This window comes from Herpailurus yagouaroundi, unplaced genomic scaffold, assembly GCF_014898765.1.
Source record: "Herpailurus yagouaroundi ecotype Mexico unplaced genomic scaffold, PumYag 184, whole genome shotgun sequence".
NCBI lineage: Eukaryota > Metazoa > Chordata > Mammalia > Carnivora > Felidae > Herpailurus > Herpailurus yagouaroundi.
The window spans coordinates 14,792,745-14,811,414 of record NW_024412415.1 but is presented as its reverse complement, the minus strand read 5'-3'; the positions used below and the strand labels follow the sequence as shown (position 1 = coordinate 14,811,414).

The 18,670-nt window shown below is 38.7% G+C and overlaps 1 protein-coding gene across 1 annotated transcript in view; it reads left to right on the top strand.

Annotated features, from left to right (window-relative positions):
* The window catches only part of FBN1 (fibrillin 1), a 242,882-nt gene that overhangs the window by 38,977 nt on the left and 185,235 nt on the right, over positions 1-18,670 (top strand). The window contains exons 4-5 of the mRNA XM_040492627.1: positions 2,563-2,658; positions 6,034-6,129. Coding sequence (XP_040348561.1) covers positions 2,563-2,658; positions 6,034-6,129 — 192 coding nt within the window. The remainder of the gene's footprint in view (positions 1-2,562; positions 2,659-6,033; positions 6,130-18,670) is intronic.

The window sequence follows — 18,670 nt, the reverse complement described above, 5'->3', positions numbered from 1 at the left end:
TGAAAGAATTCATTCTATTTTTCAATTTGAATAATGTAAAGTCACTATTTGAACTACTTTTTATCTCAAAGTAGCTAAATGGCTTTGTTGCTCATGTGGGAATGGAAATTAGCTCTTGGCATGAACCACTTTAATTGAAATCAGTTTGTGGGTTGAGTTCCTATGCTGCTTGACAAATGACATCATTTCCTGTGCTTTTCCCAATCCTCACTGTTTTTCTAAGATAGGATGAAACTAAGTTTAACTTCAATTTTTAAAGCAACTATACACCTTTTCCTGACCTACTTAGAATGTTATCCAAATTTTCACCAAATCTTTCCTTCTGTATATTTGTAGATAGTTCTTTAATTCAAAAGCATTTTGCCTGAGACATTTTAATAGAATCATAGAAGCCTAAAATAACTGTTTTAATCAGTTTCCTGGGCTGCTTGACTTCTATAACAATGCCCCAACACAGGAGTTATTTCTGCTTTTATACATGGGGAAATGAAGATAAAGTATTTTTAATAGCAACCCACCTTAGGGCTGTACAATAGCTTGGGACATAATGGACAACTTCTCAGTCTTAGTTTTTAGGAATAGCTTTTAATGTCATTATCAGGTGGTATGAGTTAAGTAAATGAAAATTACCTTGGTAAAGCTTTATATCACACCTACGAGTAAGCAAGATACTACTCTAGGCATATAAATGGTATAATTAATAATCATGGTGTTTCCCACTCTAAAGAAGCTTTTAGACAAATGGGTTGGGGATAGGAGAAAACAATTTTTAAATAGATTAGGTTATATAATACACATTTCAGAAGAGAAGCATAAAGTACTCTGGAGTCAGAGAAAAAGGGCTCATATCAAGTGGGAGAAGGAGGAGAGAACAGAAAATCAGAAAAGATCAAAGAAAAGAAGATACATTTGCAGTGGGTCTTAGACATAGGTAGGGTTTCAGTATTTGGTAAGAGCTGTGTGAGTTGTATGTTGGGGATTAAGGATCGGGGCAAAGAGACAATGAGACAGGTTAAGGAGGATATTCCACCAAGAGACTAGAACAAGGCGTTTGACATTTTGTATGGCATATAGAATGCACTGAGAAATATTTGAGTGAATGAATGAATGATAAGTGGATCAGGGTCTGAGTCATAGGACATGCTAAGAGTATTCAGAGAAGCCCTAGAAGGCCCATGGCTATGCTGAAGAGGACCTTGAATGCTGAGAGACTGAGGAAGTTCTTAGCACACTAGACATAGGGAACCTTTGGTGCTTCAGTTAAGTGTGTGACATGTTCTTGATAAGGTGTGTCACTTTCAACTTGACTTCATTAACTCTTTGGTCATCTGTGAGGGCACGGTAAGTATTCAGTTCTGACATCTTTTTCCCCATTGTCATGCTGAGATTTGTGCAGCTACTTATGAAAATGGCCCTTTCCCCTGAAGTCCATAGCCACTCTTGGATACAGCAATGAGAATCCTAACCAGGGCTACCAAGGAAGCTGGCTGCTGGGAGGCGTCTTCTCTCTACTCATAGCAGATTTGGCTCCTATGCTCCAGGAAAACTGAGCATAAGAGCAAGGCTGAGCATCTGGTTTCTGCTCTTTGATGGAAGGATGGGTTCTCTTCTCCCTATGTAAAATGATGGAGCCTTTTTCTGTGGGAATTTTCTCCCACAGCTTGGAGGGCAAGGTGGAGTAAGCCGAAGTTCCAGTCCCCAATCCTGGCCTCCTTGTATAGGGATTTGTCAACAAGGATTAATGACGCATTCAATCAAGCCTTTAGTCTTCTCCAAGTAGAGTAGATACTGTTTGCAGAGGACTAACTGGAGTCAGCCTAAACACTAGTGAGAGGAAAGCACTCACCACACTGTCATTTTCCCTCACATGTATCTTTTGCTTCAGTTTCTTCTAGTGTTTCTTCTCACATCCAAGGCTGCTACCCATGGTCCTTCTGCCCTGAACCCTGAAGTCATACTTCTGTAGGTGATAATGTGAGGAAGAGTGGATTTCAGCCATTGTGGGTCTTATTTAGTTTAAAGTTACAGTTTAAACAAGCAGTTCCTTCTGAGCCAAGGCCAGCCTCCATTATCAGGAAGCCTTGTTATTAAATGCTGTTGTATGTATTTTTTTCTTCAAAATTTCTTTTAACAAGATTCCTTGGAATTTGTCATTCAGACAATTTTCCTGGCCACCTACAGTGGGACTCTAAATCTTTGAACAGGAAAATTATTGCCTTAGTAATCACTGTAATCTTGTCTCCTACAGTTACTCAAGGCACTATTTTCTTGTTGATAGAAATTACAGAAATGACACTGAGTGGGAAGTCCTGCTAAATTAGGGGAGTCATTTAGCATTATTAAAGTAAATATCAAAGAACCAATTGCATTGTAACTGATTTTATACACACAAAATAGCACGCTTAATGTTGTCAATTAGGTTATTTCTGCACAAATATGCGAATCTTGATAAACCATTTTATTTTCTTTCCAAATGACTACAATTCAATTCCTGTGAAGTGTTGCAATATATGTACTTAAACTGCAAAAAGTAAATCATTCTTTTTTCTTTTCCTTTTCAAGTCCAACACTGTAATATTCGCTGTATGAATGGAGGTAGCTGTAGCGATGATCACTGTCTGTGCCAGAAAGGATACATAGGGACTCACTGTGGACAACGTAAGTAAACCTTATAAGTATTCTAGATGCTAAACTGTGTAGACAAATGTGTAGACAGATATGTAGATAAAAAGAATACTGGGATAAGTGCTAATGGATGTGGATTACCTGGGATGTGGCACTTTTATAGATGTCCAGTGAGTCTTAGATATGATCAGATCACTTACCTAAGGCACTTTGCACCAAAATTCTGATTGGAATTTTGGGAATGGTGGTTTGACTCCATTTCTTCTCATTTACCTTCAGCATCCCACTTACCTCATCCCTTTAATGTATAATCAGCACCCAGGGTGCAGAATTCTTGGTTTTTCCAGATGTATATCTTCTGTTTGATCACTGAACATTTCCACCTCGATTTTCAAGAAGCATCTTAAAAGTATTTCAAAACTCAACCTCATCTTTCTCCCCAGAACATGTCCTTTCTCTTGATTAATGGTATCTACATCTCTAGTTTCCCAGTGTAGATTCTGCTACTATAATACTTAGCACATGATGTTCAGCTTGTTGGTTCATTCATGAACACTGTTGTGTGTGTCTACAGTCAATCAGTCCTTGTACTTTGTGGAAGATAAAAATTCCTTTTAAGAAAGCTTATTTTTTATTACACTGAGATGAATATATGTACCCTGCAGAGAATTTGGAAAAGCTCAAAAATACAAAATAATAAAATTCTCCGTAATCTCATCATTCCAGATATTACCTTTTAGTCTTTTAATGCATATTTGGTACATGAGATCTATTGTATGCATAATTTTCAGACTACTTTTTTACTTAGTATTTTATTAGAAGTATGTTCCATGTTATTAAACATTTTTAAATGTTTTAATGGTTGCAAAATACCCCATTATATAGACATTTACTATTTATTTAATGAATATTTAATGATGAGCATTTATTCATATTGTTTCCAGTTTTGCCATTGTATACATACTTGCTATGATGAATAATGTTATTATAAATAAAGCAACATTGTGACTATCTATGCACCACAGTGTGGTAAGAATAATGATTGAGTTTTGTGTAGTCCACAGCAGTAGCATGGAGAGAGGAAACACAGGATGGCTTCCCCAGTGTGGGGAAACCCTTGTGATGAGTCTCGAGGGATGGGGTGGAGTTCTCTTGTGATAACATGAGATGGGCCTTCTATGCAGCTGGCACAGCATGGGCCAAAGCCTGAGAATGTGACATAGCGTGAGATGTCAGACACAGCACGTGTTTTGGTCTTGCTAGAGCTTAAGTGCTGATGGAGGTGATGGGAAGGGAGATAAAATGGAAGTCATGAGCCAGGGTTTGAGTGCTTTTACGCATACCATATCTTCATCTAAAATAGAACCAGGGGAGAAGAGTGAGATAGCAACAACCAATAACATTCATCTGTTGGATTATTTGCTCTGTGTTTACTATGTGCTAGGCAATTTTTCAAACTCTTCGCATGTATTAACTCATTGGATAAAGCAGTCCTCCTGAGTTAGAGGCCTCTGTTACCTCTAAAAGATGAGGAAACTGGGGCACAGGGACACCAGTAACTTGTTTAAAGTTATATGAAGAGTAAGTGGCAGAGTTGGGACTTGCACCCAAGCAGTCTGACTTCATGGCCCATGCATTTAATGCTATGAAATGCTGGCCTCATATATATCACGTAAATGGTTTACAGTGAGAAAGGCCACTGTGGCCACAGCGTAGAGATTAACTGCTGGGGGAAGAAACCGGAAGCGGGAAGATTAGTACCAAGACTGTGGCTAGAGAGATGGCGTGATGGGGGTGCCATCGAAGACAGTTTTGGAAAGGGAATCACGAAGACCTGCTGAGTCTTCCTGCTGCCTTTGGACTAAACTGCCTCATGAGCACCAAAGTCTAGCACACAACAGGCTCTCAGGGAACACGTGCAGAATTAGAAAACCTTTCCTAGACCTCACTTACCTAATCTGTAAAGTGAGATGGTTGGCTGAGGCCATCCCCAAATTTCTTTTCTGCTTAAAATCTTTTCTTTCTGCCCTGATTGTAAATTAAGAGCCAAATCTAATTTTATGATGGGAAATGAACTCTTGCCATAATTTTGGCCATAAGGGGTTGTGTCAGTTCATGTCCTCTGATCTCAAGTGGATGCCAGGACAGAATTGGATAGACAAGGGAGTTATTGTGGAAAAGGGCTGTAAAGAATAAAGAGGGGGAGAAAGCTAGAGTAGGAGGAGAAGGCCTTCAGACCATGATGCAGGTATGACCCCTGTACAAGGGGAGTGGGATTGTGTAGAAAGTGCCTCAGACTATAATGCAGCTCCAGGAAAACTGGGCCAGGCTGATGGGAGTCCAAAGCAAAGATTGCCCATCAGGAGAGTTCCATGATGGGCAGAAATGCCCTGTCTTTGGTACCCCACTGAGTTTGGTCATTGGGTGATAGCAGCCAGGATATATGTGTCCCTTATGTGAACATGACGCAGATCTGAAGGTGGGGCAGCTGGAGGCAGTCAGCTAGTTAAGCAACGTACAGTAGGATTTGTTGGAGGGAGACCTGAGTGGCTCAACTCAATGACTTCCACAAGGATATAGACCTATTGTGCAGGAAATATATGAAGGAGGAATTAATTCAAAAGGAGGTATTTAGGGAAGCCTCATGGAGGGATGAGATTTGAGCTGGGCTTTGAAGAGTGGGTGGTACTGGCCAATTTGGCTCAGAAGAGCCTACCGCCTGTGGATAAAGATGCCTAGAAAGAGGCCATGCGTGAAAGAGTTGCAAGATACTGTACAGAGAAACGTTGTTCAGGGCACGAGCTTTCAGTTCTTACTTTAATGCCTTTTCTGGCAAGTAAAATGTCCCTCCCTCCAGCGTCACTGGACTTATCTCATCAATGGATTCCGTTATAACAGTCAGTTGGGTCTTCATTATGGTGCATAAATATGGTCAGAATTAACGTTTTGTTGAGCGCAGTTAATTGTGTGATTTAACATGCTGCATTTCTGTAATGGTGACAGAGGCCAATGTTTTCCCTCATGGGTACCCTTTGGAAATGAAGCACAAAATCCTAAGCAAAAGAGTCAGCTTGCTACAATGCAGTTCTCATCCAGAAACATCTCTTGTAAACCACCATTTTAGAGGCAGAACTTTAGCATTGCTCAGATACGTCCCAGAACAAAACCGTCAGCATTAACACAGGTACAAACCCACCTATTCCTGGCAGTTTAGCCTGAGATAACTGAGAAACACATACAGAGTTGGAACCGTAGAGTAACTGTTTAAAATGAATCCCGGGATGATTATTTAGTTTTTTGTCTTTTTTTTGTTGTTTGTTTTTATTATTGTCCTTTCAGGGGATGTTATTACTTGACTAGCACCTACTTTGAGGTAACGCTCTCAGCTTCTCTCTCCTTATCTTACAGCTGTCTGTGAAAGTGGCTGTCTCAACGGAGGCAGGTGTGTGGCCCCAAATCGATGTGCCTGCACTTATGGCTTTACTGGACCCCAGTGTGAAAGAGGTATTTTTTTTTTTCAACAAATTTGTGTAAATCTGTTCTGGTAGCTAACACTGTTATTGACTTCAAGCACACATTGGCTTTATACAGCTGCTTCATGAATTTTGCTGAGCTCTAAGGGGGTTTCTGAACTGTCACTGGGAAGGTCCCTATGATGACAAGGCAGTGGCTCTAATTCTATGCATGTCATCCAATAATCTTGTCAGTGGCCTGCAGGACTCACTAGTGAGCATATGCATAAGTACAAGTTGGTGTCAAGGTAAAAAGGGGAGAATTTTCCATAAGAATTAGCATTGAGCTCGTTGTTATCCTAGTAAATTAAAGAAGCAACTCCACATAAAACATTTGTATGGAAAGGAAAAAATTTAGAATGAAGAAAAATACTCTTAAAGATCTGTGAGAACCTACTGGGGACTGTAGTGGCACATAGCGTAGCATCCAAAATTGACTAGAAACATCTATTGCTGAGGAACTGGGCTTTCACATATCGTGGTATATCCATACTCAGTACAGCTCACTGATGTGTGTATAACAGTCCTCACTTTTCACAGGGAAACACCAAGGCGCAGGGAGGTCAAGGATGTGCCCACGTTCACACACGTAATGATAGGCTTTAATCTGAATGTGGGCTTTCTGTTTAAGTGTTATGCTTACAGCTGCCCCTAATTAAAAGAAGTGTCCTACTTGATTTGCCTACCTATAAATGCAAATTTAATATCGAGATATATTTAGATGTGTAATATTCTTGATTTTTTTCCCCCAGCCCCCTGAACTTTGGCTTTGATTGTCTTGCCTCTACATTCATAGCCATTTTCTCATCGTTCCTAGTTTTGTGGTGAAGGTTTGGGAGGGTTATTTCATACAACGTTGCAAAAAAATATTCATGAAAATACTCATTTAAAATACTAATGAACTTTTTAAACAGCAATCATCACTTTTATCCAAAGTTGTATAAAGATTTTTTTTATTCTGTGTTGGAAAGTAAAGCTTCAGTAGCAGATGTTGAATATATAGTGTATAAGAACAAAGAGCAGAGATTGGTATGTGAGAAATTATTTTCTGTTTCTATTTTTGCAAGCTCACCTAAATTCAGTTATTTGCTGATAAAGCAACAATACCTATTTTAGCAAGTAACTCTAGGTCAATTACTATTATTACTGGATAAATTATATTGTATCTTAGTTCAGTACCATGACATGGTATTGATGAGTAATGCACTGTGAACTCTTGGCCTTTACATTGCATTTGGCATAATTTGGAGGCCCCTTTTAAAACCGTTTCTCTTCACAACTTGAAGTATTTTTATTGACTTGGAGATATTCAGTATTCAGAATAACAAAGATACCCTTTTCAATTAGGTAGTATCATTCCATGGCCTTATGGAAGATGATGTGGAGTTTAAATTGTTGAGGTTAAAATTGTTAGTGTGTAACATAGAAAGTGGTGTGTGAAAATAATTCCCCAGATGATAGTACTACATTTAATTTGTTTTAGAAAAATCACAAATAGGAGGAAGTTAAAGGACATTTTACCTCTAAGAGCGTGATTAATAATTTGCTGCAAAAAATATTGATGCCCAGAGTGCAGGCATTGATGATAAAACCGTCTAAAATAAAGGGGGCATGATATTTAACCATTCCACAGTTATTTCTTCAAAGACTTCACCCCTTTAAAATTATTTTATTTTATTTTTATTATTTTTTAAAAATATAATTTATTTTCAAGTTGGCTAACACAGTGTATACAGTGTGCTCTTGGTTTTACGGGTAGGTTCTCGTGATTCATAGCTTACATACAACACCCACTGCTCATTCCAACAAGTGCCCTCCTCAATGCCCATCACCCATTTTCCCTTCTCCCCTGCACCCCGCCCCCCGCCCCATCAACCCTCAGTTTATTCTCTGTTTTTAACAGTCTCTTATCGTTTGCCTCCCTCCCTCTCTGTAACTTTTTTTTTCACCCTTCCCTTCTCCCATGGTCTTCTGTTAAGTTTCTCGAGTTCCATATATGAGTGAAAACATGGTATCTTTCTCTGACTGACTTATTTCACTGAACATAATACTCTCCAGTTCCATCCATGTTGCTGCAAATGGCAAGATTTCATTCTTTGTCATTGCCAAGTAGTATTCCATTGTATATATAAAACACATCTTCTTTATCCATTCATCAGTTGATGGACATTTAGGCTCTTTCCATAATTGGGCTATTATTGAAAGCGCTGCTATAAACATTGGGGTACATGTGCCCCTATGAATCAGCACTCCTCTATCCTCTGGATAAATTCACAGTAGTGCTATTGCTGGGTCACACGATAGTTCTATTTTCAATTTTTTGAGGAACCTCTATACTGTTCTCTGGAGTGGCTGCACCAGTTTGCATTCCCACCAACAGTGCAGGAGGGTTCCCCTTTCTTTGCATCCTCCTCAACACCTGCTGTTTGTTGTATTAGCCATTCTGACAGGTGTGAGGTGGTATCTCATTGTGGTTTTGATTTGTATTTCCCTGACGATGAGTGATGTGGAGCATCTTTTCATGTGTCTGTTGGCCATCTGGATGTCTTCTTTGGAAAACTGCAAAGACTTCACATTTTACCAACATTAATAAATGAAGCAAATGTGTTGAGTTACTATTCTAACCCAAACTGCCATATTACTCAGGGATTTCTCCAAGTCTGGAGTTTCTTTAACTGTTCCTTTCGCGATGAGGCTATCCTGAAATTTGTACTAAGATGTAAATATATTTTGGTCCCATGGAGTCTTCACAGTGGTGATTATCTACATAAAACTAATCCTTAAATGGCAGATTTTCACGCATGTGCAGTAGTGGAGGTTACAGAGGAAACACTCTCTTTAATTGTTACCCTTTGCCTTTTGTACCCATGAATACAGTCCTGACCTTCAATGGGAGAAGGGAAACATGAGTGTAATTTCCCTGAGCACGTGGGAGAGGGGAATCTTTTTGATTCCAGAATTATATTTCTACTTGTAGAGTCTTCCCTGTTTCTGCTCTTATGGAAGACATCTGCTTACCTCTTTAAAGAACTAGGGGCAATATATCCTTTTATCCTCAAATGTATGGTCGTGATTTCAACAATGATTAACAAAAATGTAGGACTGAGTCAGGACAAATCCATCCTGAAGCATGGGGAAGTGTTCAGTGTGACTTCTGATGCTGGGTTAGTATACTGATTAAATTGTTTATTACCTAGGCTGATTTATTAAGTTGTTCAATTACCTTGGCTAGTTGCATTATGCTTTAATTCGGATATGGATTTTTATTTTTAAAAATAACTTCCAGGAAGTCTTTACTAATCTCCTTTCTCCCTTCCAGGAGGCTAAGCCAAGTGGTCCTTCTGTACTCTCCCTTAGCACACTCTCCACCCCTGTTTTCATAGCACACATTATATGGAAACAGTGGGTTTCCATGTCTCTCTCCCCAAGTAGGGTATAAACTCTTCAGCAGCAGCTATGGTTTCATCAACTTTTTAATTCGCATACCAAGCTCAATGCCTAATGCATAGTACATGGCCATTAAATGTTGAACTAGACTTATTTTAAAGCACCAGGAAATCTGGAGATATGAACATATCAGATATGAACAAATGTCTCCTAGAAGTATAATTGATGTTTACCTACTTGTGGATGGTCCTGGATATTTTGCACTGGTATCATTTTAACCAGAGTTTACAGTGTTGAGGACTAAGTGAATTTGGCCCCGCCTTTCAGAAGTATGATCTTTCAGGGACACAAGATTGTCATTTTTCAGTTGGCAAGGATGCAGAAAAGAAGGTATATTTTGATTAAAACCAGGTGGCAATAAGCCAAATAAACAATTCCCTCTCATGATATACTGCACACGGAAAGGACCATGTCAAATGTCAGTTGCAAGTACTTCTCAGAATAAGTAGCTTTGTCCCTGGCAGATATTGGAACTTCTATACATCTGTAACTACCTCAGAGAGCCAATACAAGTATAGAATACCCTTTGGGGTAGGATCTGGACACTGGCAGGATCTGGACCACTTTGAGCCAAAAAGTGAATCTTAATAATCCATGAATGTAGTGTTTGGATTTGTGATGGTGTCTCCATCACAAGCAGTGGATCCATGCTTGAATTGCAAATCATAACATTCGTTTAACAAATGCCATCATAATATGAAGCAAATTTGTCTCACTTGTAGCTTTTAGCCAGTAAAATAGTGCTTCTTTTTTTAAATTTCTTAGCTAGTTAGTTTCATCACACAAGTGGCAATGGTCCTGTTGCCTGTCTCTCTGTACTAAGAGAAGGGAAAGTAAAGACCTGTGACTTGTTTGGCCTGCAATGTTTACTTCTTAAAAACTGAATGTGAATACCTGTGGTTACATTTCCCAGTTTGCCACAGTCTTTACCACTTCCTATTGTAATGCATCGTGCTCACTTCATTCATTCAGTTTGCTTTTTAGCTCCTGGGGGCACTTAAGTTTGCCACCTCCTACTACATTCTACATCAGATTGCATCTCTTGGTGTTTTCTTTTGTACCAAAAATTTCTTTTATTGTTCTTTCTTTTACTTTTTTTCCCTATAAATTTACACTTATGGTTTTCTGGATAACCTCCGACCCCCACTCCCCTTCATTTTTGCTTTCTGTCTTAGTAAACTTGGGCATTGAGCAACTTAGTCAACTTTATCTTCTTGCCTACCCTCAGTGGTACAGTATGTTAGCATTTCGTAGATGATTGAAATGAGATTGGTACCTATTTTGGCAGTGACAAAAAAAGCTAGTTGTGTGTTGCCACAGTTACTGCCAACAAGACTATGTGGAATCACATTTTCTCTTGCCATCTTGCACTAGAATGCTGACTACTTAAAATCTTGTTAAATGCTTTTATATTAAACACCGTGAATCATGTGAGTGGATAAGACTTCTCTAGGTAATGATAATGAGAGAAGAATGATAGGGACAGAGATGAATTTGTAGATGGGGACGTGGTAATGATGAATAGGCTTAGGGAAGAAAACAAAAGATAGGTACTGAGAAAACCTGAGGTACTATGGAGAAGGAAGAGAACCAGGAGAACCCTGAGCCAAAGAAACTAAAATCAAGTTCAAGAAATAGCTTGACAATTGTTAGACTCTTCAAAGGGTCAAGAAAGAATGAGAGTCACAAAGAGGCCCTCTGATGTAGCAATGGGTGATATGTAGTGATGTAGAATGTGCCAGGCAGTGTGCTGAACACTGTAAGTGGGCAATTTGCAACAACCTTATTAGGAAAGTCCTATAATGACCCACTTTACAGACGAGTGAACAGAGACAGAGAGAGGTCAAAGAGTTTGTTCAAGATCAGACAGCTTATAAGGGGTGCAATCAAAAAATGAAACTAGGTAGCTTTTGCATACAACCACTGAGCTATATTTGGGTTTCACTGGAAGAGGTAAATAGTAACCATAGAGAATTTACTGAGGGATTGTAAGAAGAAATCCAGAACTAGGAGTTTTAGTGTAGAAGTAATAGATTTAAAAAAAAAAAAGCACTTTAAGAAATTTGGCTAGGTAAGTAGTTTCCCTCCCTGGTAGAGTTGAGCTAAGTTGCTTTTAAATAATTTTAAGAGCCAAGGGAAAGGAGTGTTGAGTATTGCTTGCATGTTTCTACTGTAGGGACTTAGGATATTTGTTTGCTTGATTTTGATATTTTAAACATAACAACCCACTCTTAGAAGGTGATTCTTGTCTGTTTCTAGTATATGTAAATTGACTCCGAAGAACTGAACCAACATTCTAAAATGTAGACATACGAAATGAGTATTGTTTAGTGTAGTTACCATAGAAGGTATATAGTTTTCCTATGATATTACAATTCTTCAAACCATATTTGGAAACTCTCTTTTGAATTATCTTAATTTTTTTAAATGTTTGTTTCTTTTTGAGAGAGAGAGAGAGAGAGAGAGAGAGAGAGAGAGAGAGAAAGTACAAGTAGGTGGGTACAGAGAGAAGGGGAGACACAGAAGCTGAAGTAGGCTCCAGGCTCTGAGATGTCAACATAGTGCCCAACGCTGGGCTTGAACCCATTGACTGGGAGATCATGACCTGAGCCAAAGTTGAATGCTTAACCAACCAAGCCACTCAGGTGCCCTTGGAATTATCTTTAAAGAGTCAGAAATACATTCAAACGAGTGTGTGAACATTTTGCCCCCCTTTCTGGGAGGCATTTGAATTTTTAGAAACAGCCTAAAATAGGGTCAATTCTAGTGACTATAGTGGGTAGTCAAGCCCCTTAGTTGATTGGGGTTAAAAATTGACTTAGGTTAAAAAGCAGTGAAAAGAATTGTCTTGGATGACTCTTAAGGCACATGGAATTGGATTAATGTTTTAACGTTAAACTTTATGTGAGCCAGTGTAAGATACATACACCTTAGGGGCGCCTGGGTGGCGCAGTCCGTTAAACGTCTGACTTCAACCAGGTCACGATCTCGCGGTCCGTGAGTTCGAGCCCCGCGTCAGGCTCTGGGCTGATGGCTCAGAGCCTGGAGCCTGTTTCTGATTCTGTGTCTCCCTCTCTCCCTGCCCCTCCCCCGTTCATGCTCTGTCTCTCTCTGTCCCAAAAATAAATAAACGTTGAAAAAAAAATAAAAAAAAAAGATACATACACCTTAATGTTAAATTTGGAAGCCTAAATGCAAATAACAAGACATTTTCTATCATTACTCAATCTGGAGATCTTCATCATGTGCTATCTGAGTGTAGGCATGGATATGGATTCCTCTCCAGCCCGAATCATTTGTTCAGTGTTAAAATTCCTACCCAAGTCTAAACTGTAAAGACAATATATGGATTTTTGCCAACTCAAGAAAGTCTGCTGGATATTTTGCTGGCTATTAATAGATAAATTATAGGGGAAAGCATTATTGAACTGATAGCTTTAAGAAGAACGAACAATGGGGGGAAATGAGGAATAGAATAACAATGAAAATGTGGCAATAATTCACAGTCCATCAGAGAAGCATGACAACGGAAGGTAAACTAATCTTTGTTCATCTTACTTGCATCTTTAGGGAATTCCAGTGTTAATGGAGCTGGAAAAGATGCTTAGTTTTTGTTTGTTTGGGTTTTTTTGTTGTTGTTTTGTTTGTTTTTGCACAGTAATGGAAAAATAGAACAGAGGACAGGTTTGTTGATTGTAATTCTGCTTCATTCTCTGTGCAGTTGGTATTTAAAAAACTCTGTTCCTCATAACATATCATCAGATTCTCTGATGATACAAAAATGATGGTTTTTCACAGAGCTCTTTTTAAATGATTTCATTGAACAATTTAAAAAAAAAAAGAAAAAGAAAAGAAAAACAAGTATCCTGAAAGCAGTTGAGCCTTTATTTCGTAAATCCAGGGAAACAGTGTCTGCGGTGTGAGTAATGAATGGAAAGGACTAACCTATAATGACCCAAATACATAATAACCAGGTAGTGTATGGTGGATACATACACCTTATAAAAAGAAAATAGAAGCATGACCTACTCTCAAACGACTGTCTAGAACGCTTCACAGAATTAAGAGGTGATTTTCTTGGGCTTTTTCTCCTGGAGATTTTCAGGAAAGTACTGATGAAATCTAGATCCTGTTTTTCTTTGAAGCCCCTGTTCTGTCTCTCTGAAGGTATGGGTAACACTGCACTTCTGATACTCATTTCACATTTTGGGTGGCTATTACTAAAGTCCCCATAATAAATGCCATAAGCTAACTCCATTTCTCAAAGTTTCTTGGAAGGCAGAACCCTGCGAACTACAATTTTCTTTTGTCTAAAAGGTAACATGCAATAGACTGCTTTCACTGAAATATATTGAGGCACTTGTGAGCCTTGCTTTCGGTATTTAGTCTAAATGGAAAGCAAATACCAGTGTGTAGATAGCAGAGGCAGAATGCCGTAAATATTACTATGCATCTAAAGTGGTATTGCAATATTTGGCAGTTGGTGGATCATTGGATAAACTTGATTTTCCTAGAACATTTCCAGGAAATACATCTGTTGACATAGACATTCGGTTTTTGTGGTTGAGTGACTGTATGCACGTAAGGAACATATGCTATCATGCCTCTGGACACTCGGCAGGCCCATGTGAACTAGCAGGACTGGTGAGATGCCATCACAAAACAGTTTACTTTTTGTCTCTTACTATCCTTCCCAGCCCGCTCTGTGGGCTAATTTTCCCCCTGCTGGTGGTTGAAATGTTCTGGTCCCTTTCAGAATTTCTCCGGTCCCTTATGTGAACAAAGATGTCTCTATTCTTATTGGTTGCTCACGTTTCCTTCCTCAAGCTCTGGATGTCCAGTGGTACCTCCAGCCATCTGGGGCCTCTTTGCTGCTGCAGGCAGCCCTCTGAGAAAGGACCTAAGCCCACTCCACACCAGCTTTCTCTTGCAGTAGTCCACAACTACCTGGTGAAAACACTTGTGCATTTTTGCCACAGTACATCTTCAGAGTGCAAACCAACTTCAACACAGTAGCCGCCTCTCCATTGAACCACGTCCAAACATCTGGCCAGCCAGTTTCCAGGCATTAGACGGTTCCCAGTCTATAGTGTCCTTCAAACTGCAGTGGATACATCTCATGTAGTCTGAGTAATCTCTTTGAAGCCCCTCTTATGATTTATCATAATGTGGTCCTCCACCAGTTTCCTAGAGAGCTCGTGAGAGTTCAGCTCTCTCTCAAGGACCCCCTTCCCATCTCTTACTACCTCAGACGTTTTTATGTTCCTATTAGGCATGAGGGTTTAAGAGCCCTATGACCAGATTGTCACTACCTCCTTTGCTAATTCTGCATCATACTGTCACACTTGACTTAGAACATAGCATCTTGTTGTCTTGGTGCTTCAACTGAAATGTCCATTTTAACATCCTCTCCTATTATCAAAACAAATAATTTGATGCAGCTATTAAATTTGTTATAAAATTTGGTATCATGGGGGCACCTGGGTGGCTCAGTTGGTTGAGCGACCGACTTAGGCTCAGGTCATGATCTTGCAGTTTGTGAGTTCGAGCCCCGTGTCGGGCTCTGTGCTGACAGCTCAGAGCCTGGAGCCTGCTTCAGATTCTGTGTCACCCTCTCTCTGCCCCTTCCCCACTCATACTCTGTCTCTCTCTGTCTCTCAAAAACGAATAAATGTTAAAAAAAATTTTTTTTAATTTGGTATGATGGTTTCATCTTCAAAGACAATTTGTTTTCAAATTTATTTTTTCTTTCTCTAAGCTCTTACAAACTTTTTAAAAAGATTAAACTAGTTTTTATAAGTTAGTAGCCACACTTTGGATCACTTTGGGTCACTTTTCAGCCTTGGGTACTCAAAACACTATTGTACCACTGACCAACAGAAATATAATGTAACCTATAATTTTAACTTTTCTAGTAGCCACGTGAAAAAGTCAAAAGAAACAGGTAAAAATAATTTTAATAATATATTGTATTTAACCCAGTATACTCCAAAGTTTTATTTTAATATATACTCAGTATTAAAAATTGAGATATTTTGCATCCTTTTTTCCATACTAAGACTTTGAATTCTGATGCATATTATGCCATATCTCAGTTTGGGCCAGCTAAGAGTCACATGTGGCTACTGGCTGCCATATTAGACAGCACAGCTTTAGAGCTTTGCTTCTAGTATTATATATCAACACCTCACCTAAGGTCTCTGTTAGGTCTCCAGTTTTCTTTCTTCCTGCTGCTGCTTCTTCAACTTAAAAAAAATTTTTTTAAGTTTATTTATTTTGAGAGAGAGAGAGAGAACACAAAAGCAGGGAAGGGGCAGAAAGGAGAGACAGAATCCCAAGCAGGCTCTGCGCATCAGTGCAGAGCCAGATGCAGGGCTTGAACTCACGAACTGTAAGATCATGACCTGAGCCAAGATCAAGAATCAGATGCTTACCAACTGTGCTACCCAGGTGCCTCTTCTTCAACTTTTAAGAAAGCAGCATGTTAGAAAACCAGAGCCTGTATTGGTATTTAAAAATAAACCAATGTAAAAAAAACCAACAAACAAAATTTGAGGTTTGGGATAGAGTCTAATTTCTCAGGAATTTCTAAGTTGAATTTTGTTTAAATATAAGTGATCAGCAAAATCTTTTGTAGTCATGTCAATTAGACATAACAAGTATAGCAAACGTTTCATAAAGGCTCAGCCCTGAGCTAGGCACTATGATGGAATCAGAAGGAAATTTATGGTTCTTGTCATCAGGGACTGAAAATCATTTTTTGAAAAGTTAGAAATGCATATGTGAAATACTAAAATAACTATACAGAGTGAAGATTTAGCTAGGCAGAGTAGACGTGGGAAAGTACCACAGACAAAGGGAAGAGACAGTACAAAGATGCAGAAGCTGGAATTGCCAGGGGAAAATGGAGGACAAAGTTGCCCTTATGAAGTCCTTGCTGTGCTCACTTTCTCAGTGTTGGAGGCCTCCTATGAGAAAAGAGGAGCCAGCATGATGTCAACTTGCCTAACTCCAAAGAAGTGAAGGTTTATTTCAGATCTCTCTGTGGTGCCCTTCTGTTCTACTGAACTATAGCTTCTGTACCATTTCTGTCTGAGGCAGAGTATTGGGATTTCAAAAAATTCTTTGCATATATAAATTAGTGGGTGGACTAGTCTATTTCTGAAGCTGTTTTAGCTTAATCCTGTGGATAGCAGCCTGGAGACCCTTACCAATTTTATGTGCTCAATTGAGAGTCCTTGAGAACACTTGGTGTTTACGTTCCTAGTAGTTACGACCTCTAGAGAGTCTGTGCTGGTTTTGGTTTATGAATATATATTGGAAAAATATATGGGACTTCGTGGTCAAGATGATGTGCCAAAGTACTTTTTGTAGAACATTAGTCCCTTGGGGATTCCATGAAATGAGGTTTCCATGGTCAATAGCATTTTGGAAACTCTATACTATGTCCTCTTTTTGGAGAGGCAGTGGGTGTATTAACATATTAGCTCTTGGGAGTCCTTCAAGAAGGTAATTGTTTTTTACTCAGCACTGCTGAATCCATGAATTTTAGAATCCCCATCCTTCCCTGCTTTTCTCCATTAACACCTTTAACATCTTCATCCTGAAGATCTGGAGTCTAATTTTTTTAACAGTTATTTTGAAAGTTACTTGACATCTCTGTGACAATCCCTTCATGTTCTACATAGACATTTTAAATCCACATATGATCCTTATCTGAAGGTGAATATTTGTCTACTACATGTCTAGAGGTTCTTGGAGACAGATGATGGCTATCATGTAGTAACTCACCTTTTGTGTTCCTATGAGGATTCATTTGGCCATAAATTGAAACACCCATTCCCTGGGGTTTGGCTTTCAAATATTCTAAATTATCACCTAGGCAAGGTGGACTATCCCATTAAGTAGTGGTAAATAAGAGTTCTGAAATATTTGATATGATTGGCATGCATGCCATCTGGTTTTCATCAGCACTTGAGGGTTCTACTTACCTGCACTGGGACTCTCAGATATTCTTGGAACTAGAGTTTCTTTTTCTAGATTGGTTAAATTCTTTTCTCTCAAGGTCAACCTTAAAGCTTATTCCTCCAGTCCTTTCTTGGCCATAGGGAGCTCCACCTCCCAGCTCCATCAATTTCCTTGAACCTTCACTCCCATCACTCCTCCTGGCTGCCCAGGCCTCCTCTATGTTTCTATTTGATGGTCAATGCATGTATTAAATGTTTGGTCTTTGTCATTCATTTTAAGCTACATTAGCCATTTTAGTATTTTATTCCTCTGATGAATTCTTATTTTTCTTGTACTTCATTACATTTTTAAATAGGTGACCCAGTCCATGTCTAAGGGGAAGTGTGTGTGTGTGTGTATGTGTATTATGTGTATATTTGTGTGTGTGTGTGTGTATAATGATGGTTGTTAATGATGTTTATTAAGAAGTAAGGAATGAACATGTTCATCTTGTCAAAAACTTTTTTCCATTTACATTTACTGATTCTTGTTTTGAAATACTTATGTTAGCATAAAAATATCTAGAATCCTATTTCATGGCTTTTAGGAAGCCTTATAAATAAGTTATAATATTTTAAGTTTTCTTAAAAATGTTTTCTTCTCTAAATGAAGCATAAGTGACATTGATTTAAAAATAAGAATATACACACACAGACACACACACACATACACACACAGGTATGAATATGAATGTGAACATGTAGACACACACATATTTTTTAACTAGTATTTTTTTAAAAATTAAATTTGGCCTATCAGATCCCATGATCTGGGAATTAACAAATTTGCTAATCTAGTTCTAGTTTTGGTGATTTGTATATAGTCTTCCAGCCAGGCTATGATGCTTCCCATAGACCAAAGAACAAAAGCTAGATCTCATTGAGTACCAGACGCAGTGCTGTGAGGAGAGTGGGTGTTTATTAATTCTCTGTTGACTTACTTAATTTAGCTGTGGGATCTTGAAGTTGATGAGAGATAGCATTTAAATATTAAATGTTTGTCTAATATAGCATTTTAAAACAAGGTAATCTGAACAATAGCACCTACAAATGCATCTGTATTTCATGTGGAAATATGAG